Raw genomic sequence first — 11,123 nt, 5'->3', positions numbered from 1 at the left:
AAACTACTGCGGTTCCGCTGTTACAGTTCTGCAGCGGAGGTGTGCTACGGGCCTTAACATTTTGACAGACTGATTCGAGTACGGCCGGCCGGGCTGTGCTCATAGATGAGAGAACATCGACCTTACATGGACCTTACTCATGTCGGATGTACAAAGGACATTTTGTGTCGCTGATGGTATTTCTAGTTGTTATTATTGATCCAAGCGTCTACATATTATATGACAAATAATAATGTAGAGATAGTCCATTCACCAAAAAAATTCTTACGCCCGTAGCACACCTCCGCTGCGAAACCATGACCGCGGAACCGCTAGATGAATTCCGCTGTGATCAAGTGTAGTTTGAGTAGCGGAACCGGCATCGGCGAAACCTCATGCGAGTCAGTCAAGAAGCAACGATCGAAGCGAAATATCGTCGTTATCGGAGTCAGAGGAAGAAGAAATATTATTGTGGACTTTAACTTTGAAAAGACATAAAACTCGTAGAATTTGGGTGCATGAGATTAATAAAAAAAGAAAGAAATTAGGAGAAAACCTACTATGTAAAGAACTCGAGTCCCATGAAGATTGTTTCCTTATCGTTTCTATAAATATTTTAGAATGATCCCTCAGAGTTTTGATGAATTACATACTCTTTTACAAAAACAATGTAGTTCCGCGTTTTATTTTTGTCGAATTTGACAAACACGCGCGAAAACAATGCGGCACCGCAACTAAATAGCGGCGTGAGCGCGGTAGTGTGGCTGGCGTTAGATGAGATCGGCGAAACCGCGCGAAGAAAGAGATAAAAAATAGTTAGATGTATGTGTTAGAACAGGCAGTTTCGCTACTGTTCCGCATCTCGTACACGGGACAAGACAGAGCGAAACTACTGCGGTTCCGTTGTTACAGTTCTGCAGCGGAGGTGTGCTACGGGCGTTAATCGTCTTTGACGAAATTAAGAAGTATATTTTTAACACGCTTTTAGTAGATTCATCTGTTAGTATGTAACCGAATTTCTTTGATTCGATTTTGACCCACTAAACGGATTTAATAGATTTAAATCATACTTCCAAACTTTGTAAACTAATCAAGGATCGGTGACAATACAATAATTTCATGAGCTTTAGCGAGCTTTTAATTTTTTTTAACTATCTATATAAATTATTATGTTGGATAGGTAATGGATAAAATAAAACAAATCTTTCTGCAACTATTATATTATATTCTCTTACAATTTACAACAAAATTATAATTATGTAGTATATGAAAAATAATTTATGTTCCTTAAACCTATAATTATGAATCTTACTAACAAAAAATAAATTCATAATAAAAATAGTAAAATTAAGTGACCAGTCATAATATCACTTTACAAAGTTTTATACTTAACCGTTAATTTTGTATGTAATAAGATCATTAAATAGCATTTTAAATATTTTCTACGGATGATGGATCTATTAGATTGCATTTGTGTGCATTTTGATATAATGATGTGTTATTTATACACAATTTATAGAAATGCAGAAAATTTATTACAAGCAAACACAAAGTTCACTTAAAAAAAAAGACGGGTTGCACTCCGGGAGTGCCGGCAGAAGTGAAAACTTGATTATTAACGTTGAGCATGTTTGATATTTTGGAATGGTATCCGTCTTACGCTTTTTCGATCAGGTCACGTGTCCTGACGCGAGTTTAAGATTTTATACCCATTACAGAAAAAGTGCTCAACGCCGCTAAAGAAGTTTTCACTTCAAAAAACAGAAGACCATACAGTATAAATTCAAGGAATATCAATCAGTAGCTATTATAGAAAAAAATAGGTGTACATTCGGACGGATACAAAATTATATCTCAAGTTACAAACAATTTGTTCAACCAATACAGTCCAGAATATTTTATAATACTGTCAATTTCCTATAGCACACAAATGCAAAATTTACATTTTGACTTAAAACTAACGATCGTAATACGTATCGAAGTTTGTTTGTTCCATTTTATTATTCAACAAAATAAATTTGTCTTGTACTCATGAATATAACTACATTATAGAAAAGATAACAAATAATTATTGAAAGAATAAGCTATTATGATGAACAATTTGGCGCCAAAAAGCCGCCATGTTTTTTTTCTTATTCTGAAGTTACTTCTCAAGTTTTCACTTCACTCCCGCAGAGAAAATTGTAGAATTCTCTTTTTGGCGCAGTTAAGTCGCAAAACATGAATATGATACGATAAACATTTTACATGTTTATGAAAGCAAGTTAGTAGAATGTAAAGATGGACAATACAATTTAATTACGTATTTTTGTACTAGCCAATATATGACATTTAAAAAAACATTAATTATTCGTTAAATTCATGGAAATAAAATGTCTAGTTAAATGTTGTATAGTACATAATATAGAATACATTTTTTAAATATACAGAGTGTCCCACTATTGGTATACTAAGCGCGAAAGAACTTGTAGTTTTGCATACACTGATCACGAAAAAAAATACTTAAACAACAAAATTACGTCAAAAATTTTTTGCTAAATTTTTCCAGAAAATCCATGTTTTCTTCTCTAGCTTCGCGCAGCCGACATATACCGCTTCGCTAATGTGAGCATTTTGTCTATGAAAACATAATCTTAAACGATAGCTCACGTGCGGGTGGCAAAGTTGGGCGGGTTGCTTGTTATGGGTGTACACATAGAGTTTTAAGAATTCATCTATTTGAAAAAAAATGCGTCTGGAATTTTATAAGTATTTTTTACGAACTCAGCGTATGCAAAACTATAACCTCCTTTGAGCTTCGTATACCAACAGTGGGACACCCTGTATATCTTATAACTGGGTTATGTTGCACTATAATATTACAAATATAAATCACATGAGCAGTTTCTCATTTTGAATTTGTAAGTTTAAAAATTAACAAACTCAAATATCTATTTTTTACATGACTTTCAAGCGACTATAGTCAGGATCAAGTTTATAATTGAAGTAAACATAATATTCATATCTTTAAGTAGAATCGATTCCGCCATTTTATTGTATTTTTTTACATAAATTAAACTAGCTGTAGGAATGTGAATTTTCTATTATTTTAATATGGCTTATGACTGCTATCTTCAGTTAAATACTGTATTGCCGTATTCGAGAGGCCACATACCTTCCTACACAGCAGGTTTATGGGTTATTAATCCTTTATTTGGCAAAGCGTACGAATATTAATAATTATTGATTCATAAAATTCACATGAGAAAATAATATTTTCCAAGTAAATACCGCTCAATTTGTTGTTGTATAACAAATGATTTTAACTCCCTATTTGTACAATATAAGTTTTTTCACTATTACAATTAATATGCGATATTAATACGCTTTGCCAAGTAAATTAATTGTTTTTTAGTACAAGATTCTACTGAGAGTTAACTCGCGCAAGCGATTTCTTGTCGAAAGCACAGATCGCTTGAAGTAACGCACCGCGTCCGTCGCTCGCTGAGTGCGGTGATATGCTTGTTTCGCCGGCCGCTAAAAAAATAAAAAAGTACTTCATTGTTTATACTTTGTATTTTACATAAAAATCGATGTTTTTAAATCAAATACATGAACCCTCACTACAGTTCTTGTAAAGTTTTTTTTTTGCCACCAAATACTTTCTGGCGAGTGTAATAATGAATAATACAAATTCGTAAAAAGTGGTATATTTCTGAATTTTAAATGAATTCTATCAAATACTGCCTATTACAAACACAATTAAAATGAAGCGTTGTAACGTTTAGTTAATTATTAAAATTTTTGCATCCGATTAAGAAATCCGATAAAAATGTTTTCACAAAATAATTAGGAAAAAAAAGACTTTTTCCTAATTATTTTGTTAAGACATTTCAATTATTTTATGAACACTCACAAGTGTGTGGCGGTGTCGCCGAGGACACGGTACTGGGCGAGTGTGGAGAGTGGGAGCGAACTGTGTCCGCTAGCGACGATGTCGACTTCCATATACTGTCGCGTTTCCTCTGCACACGATATTATATATTTATCATTGATATTCTACACAACTAGACATATTATGAGGAATTTTTACCATTTGAATGCTTACTAAATATCAAACGAGACACATCTCCTAATCGCCTATTAAAATGTCCGAATGGGTATGGAGTTGCATTTACATTAATATACATTCCATTTTATAATTTACTAGCAATGCCCTGCGGTTTCACCCGCATAGATAGCGATATGTGTATGGATAACATGGTTTGATTACTGTCGGCACTTCTATTTACTTTGAAAACGTAAAATAGTTGTTGTAGTAACATAACTACTGAAGATGGACATATGGTATCGCGGACTTTCTTGTAGATATTGATCCATTCTATAATACCGTAGAATTTTTTTTGCACGCCTCATAAGCGAAGCGTTGAGGTGGGTACTACTGTCGCTTCGCGCAAAACATCTGATTTTTCAAACTTAAAATGTCTTTATGTATCATACATTGCACTTGTAAGATAATACATACACACACATATTAAGAAAAAACACTATTTTTAACGTTCATGATATTTTTGATGTCATTTTTGTTATTTAAACTAGTTAACCCTTATTTCGACAGAGAAGGTGATAGTAAACTTATTAAAATTTTATTGTATAACCAAGTTTCCATGGTTTTTCTAAACCTCCAAAAAAAGAAAAAAAAAATCTACCCCCCACCCTTATGGAGAAAAGCGATGTCCGCCACACCGGACATTATCGAATCTTAGTAAAAATGACTTGTCCGTCCTAGCGGACTTAATCGAATACGTGAAAGAAGTTGCATAGTATAAAGTAAAAGAATATAATAGTAAAAGAGCCTTTATTTTTTATAAAATTACAAAGAAACTGTGAAAAAAAGTAATCTAAAGGTGAACGTACTACGGGAGGATCTTCAACTACTGCAGTATCTTCTATCTGGGCTCTATACAAAAAGGTACTCTGTTTCCATTTGTAAGAGAGGGAAAGCTTTTGAATTTGCTTGGGTCTCTTTTTTGTCACAACTGATGGTTCTCTGAGTCTTCTTTTTCTATGCACAGGTGTTGGCAACGAGGGTAAAGACGATATAGAAGGTAAGTTTGCAAAATTGAGTTCCTGCGACTGGTTCGGGAAAACTTGCTCTATATTTGGACTCAAAGGCGTCGGGAAGTCGTATGTAAAGGTTAGGTAGATAAGAAGTATCTAACAAGTTGATAGGTACTGAGAATAGATGTAATGTTTTGGTAATACCGACAACTCAAATCTTTTACCTTTCATACCATATTTCGACAAGGTCCGCCGTGACGGACAAGCTGTAAGACACAATAAATACAGGTGTTTCGACGAAGTCCGGTGTGGCGGACAAGTGAAAAACTCGATAATTATTAAGAATAACGTAAGCAAAAGCTATGAAATCGTATTATTTGAACGTTAGTAGACTAAATTCACAAAAAACAAATAAAAAATCTACGCAACATAGGCAAAAAATAATATTTTTTAATAAATTACCTGAAAGACTTTCTTAGTGCGCAGTTTCGCCAACATTTTTTCGCCAACTGTCAAACTCTGGGTTATTACACGCAAAATTTATTTTTCTACTAAAATTTGATCAACCTCCCAATAGCTTAGTAGTTTTTTTGTTGCAAAAATAGAATTAGACGGGGCGGTGGATTTTTTTAAAGTACTTGTCCGGTGGTACGGACAAATTCGAAATAAGGGTAAAACAGTTTAAAAAAGTTCTGTCTTGGACGTCCGTGTGTCTGTATGTGCGGATCCTTTTTCTTGTTAACACGATAGCGACCGAAATACTTTACTAATCGAGTCTTTTTTTTCTCTTACGCTTGAGTATGCTCAAGAATAGAACCCTTTCATTTTTCAGGGTCTGATTCGATGTGGTTTAATTGTTATTAAATAAACAAAAATAATAATTAAAAATATTTATTAAAAAAAATTATGAGGCGTGCACTTTTGGATTTTCCAAATTTTTTTTCTATCTTCGATAGATTCCGCAGCGCACGCGATGACAGAAGTTTTATTGAGGAATTTTTTACACCTAGATCTCAAATTTTTTTGAAAATGCAATATAGCCTATGTTGCTCAGTGAAGATGCAGCTTTCTAATGGTGAAAGAATTTTTGAAATCGGTCCAGTAGTTAATGCGTGAAAACCATACATACATACATACAAACATAATTACATAATTACAAACCTTTCCTCTTTATAATATTATTATTAGTATAGATTACGTAGTAGTGACTACGAAAAAAATAAATAATGACATCGTAGAAATTGACTTACCGCTCTTCTCCTTTGCTTCCTCATTTCCTCTTCCGAACCGAGTATTTCCTGTATCCTAACTTCCCTTCGAGCTCGCCTTACCTGAATATTGTTAGAAATATAAAAATATCTTTCAAAGAAGTTTCAATCAAAAATGTAGTCATTTTTATGTTTTACAAATTTTATTCATAAGCGATTTTTTTTTTCTAATTATAATTGAATCAAGGACTAATAGCCTAATTAACTATCCTTTCTATACATTATAAATTTGCGAAAGTGCGTTTATTTGTCATCTGTTGTAGAAGGAAGTCTTTCAGGTTAAAATCAACAGATTTATTTTAGGATTTTCGAATTTCGGCTATAGGGATAGTTAAGAAACTAGCGAGTGACATAGACTATTTTTTACCACACTAAAAAAAATGTATTCTTACTATATTTGAATAACTCCAAAATTTATAAATTCCGATAGATGGCGCTGTAAAAAATGTCCCATATGACAATTACCGTCAATTTCCCTTCGCAAACGAACCCGCATGCCTAAAGCTAGTTTACTTAACCCATTGAGCCCCAAGTGGCCCGATCGGTCCACGACACAATAGATTTTCTATTGTGTCTGTGGTTCCGGGGCCTAAGTTATTAATTAATAATCACCATTTTCTGATCGCCTTCCAACCTTGCCTGCACAGCATCCACCGCCGCTCTGATCTCCTCCTTCAATTGTAGCGGGAACTTGAGATGTCCTCTCACATTCACACTCGCTAGACCATTGGCGTGGTGAAATAGGGTGTGATGCTGTAATTCCTCCAGGGTGACTCCACCTTGCTTCCAGGAGGCCGTGGAGAGAGTCAGGTGAAGCAGTGATTCTGGAAGTTCAGGTTGATTATAATAATGGTTTATTTTCATATACGGACACACAGTTAACAAAAAAAAAATTGGTTGTTTGTAAAGTAGGTTTACGATCGAGATGTTTACGTGATAACATAATGCAGTGGCAGCGCTCGAGATGAGACGGGAGATCAGTCCGTCTCTCTCTTGTTATACCTGCGATCGCGCTCGTGAGGTTTTGGTGTGACACAAGTTTCTGAACATGTCACCCTACTAAAACGATTTTAAAAACGTTATCACGTTAAAAGAGCATGTGTGCGTAACACACGTTTCAGACGTGAAACTTCTTTGGCAAGATTCAAAGATACCAAAATTATCGCGTATTTCATGACGTGACGGTATTGTCATGACGCGACCTTGAATCTTTACTATATCGCGCCTAAAGAAGTTTCAATGCAAAAATTGGAAATCGACTAGAAGCCCAAAAAGGATATGCAAAATACATCAGGTCCGTGTCATAATAGATATAGTGTTATTTTTTGTAATGTATCACTTGTCTTTTGGTGTTTTGTTCTAGAAAAGTGATAAATAAGCTTATAAGTTATTAAGTTATTTATAAAAAATATGTAATATTAAAATGTGTTTTTCTTAGTTGAATATTTTTTTATAAGAAAATACTAATTACAAAGTTATTTGAAACTTACCCAAATCATCGTAAATCTCCCCATATTTATCACAGTAACAGCTATCCAACGTCTCCGCGAACGCCATTTCATATAACGTCCTCCCAAAACTATACACATCTATGGCTTCTGGTGTCATGTGCTTCATTTGTACCAAATATGGTCGGTACAAACTTGGCACACCCATTAGAATGTTCTCGACGTCCAATAGAACGGCTCTTTGGTTTAATATTGCTATGTTCCCTGGGTGGAGGTGGCCTGGAATGTAATTTTCTATGTAATATGCTCTATATTCAATTAGTTGTGTATGAAAATGAGGTTTTAGTTCAATTTGTCATGTATAAAAAAATTTAAAAAAGCATAAGCGAATAATGCATCGGCAAGACGAAAGACACGGGTTGGAACACAGCCTCATGATCGAATTTTTTCTATTCTTTAGAAAATTTATTCAATCATTAAAAGTGTATTTTCTTTCAAATAATACGTAATACATACCATGCGGCAAACCCTTATCATGTAAAAATTTTAAAGCTTGTAATATTTGATATCCATAGTGCGCAATTTGTCCCGTCGTGAATGGCTTCCTTATTTTCGGATTGCCATACTTCGCCAGGTAACTCTTGCTATAGTCTGTGCCATATAACAAATCTCTAACTGTTCCATTTTCGTGTAACCGCCGCACTACATATGCGCCTGTTTCCAGTGTGTGTATCGTTAATACTTCGTCTATATATGGATGCTGGAATGGAGAAACAAATACATTAAAAAAAGAACACCATTTGCATCTAAAATATGATAAAAAATAATTTAAAAAATCTTATGTTTATCGTACCGCCTCCTTGGTACTATGGTTGACGCGTGAGCGTAACACCAACGGGTACTGGATTCGATTCCCGGTGGAAACGAAGAAAAAAAAATGTCTCGGTCTGGCAGGACACAGAAGGCTGATCACCTACTTGTCCCTAAAGAAAATCGATCAGTGAAACAGATGTAAAATGCATCTGCCCCTTACCCCACTAAGGGACATGGGACTTCACTTATGTTTATCTGTGCCAAATGTGAAATAAATAGCTCGATAGGTCGATATCATGAAAATATAATAAAATTATCACACCTATAATATACTTCCTGCTGCTAATGTGTGGGCGGCAAACAATTTTATCATGACAGGGGGTGGACAAAATGTACATTAACAAAAAACAAATGATAAAATATACTTTAAGAAAAAAATATTCTTTATTTATATTTAAAATACTCACAGATATACTTTGCAAACTTTTAAATGCGCTTTGTAAATCCTTACTCTGTAAATGCTTATCTGGTCCATAGCTCTGCCACGCGAGTACACAATTTGTTTTGTCTGAGTCAATAACCTGAAATAATGCAAAATAACAATGATAAGAGCCACATTCAAGATAAAATTATCTAGTTGCAATTTTTTGCCATTATAAATAGTGTTATTTTTTTTATAATATTTTTAATATATTGCAATTTAATTGACGTGAAAGTGTAATATATTGATCTTCTTATAATGAAAGATATTTATATTATATTACCTTCCCTTGGATAAACAAAGCATAATAATAAATAAGCAACGTAAAATTATTATTAACAATACAACCCACACTCAATTAAAAAAGTAAAAACATACAGAAAAATAGTGTTTCCGTATCCTCCAATTTATATTGGTCAATGGTCCTTTTAATTCATAATGGCCATCACCTCTCAATGCTATTGATACTGTTTGGAGAGCCTGCTCTGTAAAAAATGAATACTATGAAGAAAGAGCCTAGTAAAAGTGTATGTTGATTGTTGGTGCTAAAAATAATTTAAACTATCTATGAATTTTTTGACAGTTAAGTTATTGTTAATGATAATTTATTTATTATGATTGGAGGATTAAACAGATAAATCAATAATTAAAAACTGTTAACTTCATATCAGTAGAAAAAAGAAAGTAAGGGATTTTTTTTAGTGCAAATTCAAATTCTTATTTACTTCAAAATGCCAAGGCCCAACAATAGGAGAAATGTTATTGGGCAGCTAATAAGCTTCATATTTCAAATTCAAGAATTATTTATTCAATATCAACATACAAATGTTTTAAAAATAAAAAAAATATGATGAAACTATAACATATTATGTAAAATCAGCTTACCTGCTATTGTCATAGAATAATTGGTGGGGTCCAAAAAGCTTCTCACTGGTAATGATAATGCTAAGATCTGATGTTTCAGTACTTCAGATATATAATTCTAAAAATAACAAAACATATAATGCAAAAATATTTACAATATAAAAATAATATCACTACATAGTATAAAACAAAGTCATTTTCTCTGTCCCTATATCCCTTTGTATGCTTAAATCTTTAAAACTATGCAACGGATTTTGATGCGGTTTTTTAATAGATAGAGTGATTCAAGAGGAAGGTTTTAGTATATAATTTATTAGGTTTTAGGGGTTTAGACTAAGCGGGCAAAGCTAAGTAATAGCTAGTAAATTATATATGTAATATAATAATATTGATATTGATTCATATTTCTGAGAATTACAATATTTAAGAATAGTAATAGATGAAGTATGCTTTATAGATAAGTCATGATAAGAGTTAAGCACATGATAATACAGAACAATTAATATATTAACATAGACACTATATTTTATTAAGATATTTATTTTATTATAATAATTACAAAGAAAATAGAATATTAACTAAGTAACCAAAGTTTGGATGACAAAGTATCGCATCTAGCTACCATCACAACTGCTCATTTATACTTGTTCTTTGTCAGCTTTAGAAGCATGTAATCTCTTTTGAGAATATTTTTATTACAAGCTATTACTCACCTGCAATGCTATTTGTCTTTCAGCCACAAAAGAAGGTTGCATGTTACCTATAAGTTTCTTAGGAGGCAAAGGAAGGTCAATATTAGCCTGTTGAAGACTCATTTGTAGAGCAGCAAAATCCCTGTAACGCCGGGACACTGTCCACTTATTTTCCTTACAAGGCCCTCGTTGCACACGCAAAACATACTCCTACAGCACAATTATAAATAAAATTAAAATATTCTTCAAGTATACGGAGCACCAAGTTATAAATGATACTGACTGTGTGTTTATTGATATTTTGCGCATTTTCTAATGTACAAACAAGCTTATCCGTATCATCTATAATAGGTCTGGTCTGAAATGATTTTTCGAATATAGCCATTACACTTAATAAAATGTTTAAACATTAATTTCGATTTAATAAATTGCAAAACATTTTTGTTTTACTACAAAGTACAAGAATGACAAATTCAAAGACAATTAGATTGACAAATGACAATTGACGTTTCAAAACTTGACATTTTATGTTATCACA

The 11,123-nt window shown here is 33.1% G+C and overlaps 1 protein-coding gene across 1 annotated transcript; it reads right to left on the bottom strand.

Moving 5' to 3' along the window:
- Positions 1–2,050: 2,050 nt before the first annotated feature.
- Positions 2,051–11,048, bottom strand: LOC149901632 (PX domain-containing protein kinase-like protein). Its single transcript, XM_090110853.1, has 11 exons — positions 10,869–11,048; positions 10,607–10,795; positions 9,915–10,011; positions 9,408–9,514; positions 9,016–9,129; positions 8,252–8,495; positions 7,778–8,014; positions 6,900–7,111; positions 6,270–6,350; positions 3,875–3,983; positions 2,051–3,495 (listed from the first exon to the last, which is right to left on the bottom strand). The coding sequence occupies exons 1-11, from the start codon at positions 10,968–10,970 to the stop codon at positions 3,383–3,385; spliced, it is 1,605 nt and encodes a 534-aa protein (XP_089966979.1). The 5' UTR covers positions 10,971–11,048; the 3' UTR covers positions 2,051–3,382.
- Positions 11,049–11,123: the final 75 nt, after the last annotated feature.

Source organism: Colias eurytheme, chromosome 16 (assembly GCF_061535395.1).
Source record: "Colias eurytheme isolate Ceu_HAF_F1 chromosome 16, ilColEury1 Martin Lab GWU primary, whole genome shotgun sequence".
In the NCBI taxonomy this organism is placed as follows: Eukaryota; Metazoa; Arthropoda; class Insecta; order Lepidoptera; family Pieridae; genus Colias; species Colias eurytheme.
The sequence above is the reverse complement of the archived record's forward strand: the minus strand, read 5'-3'. Positions and strand labels throughout refer to the sequence as shown.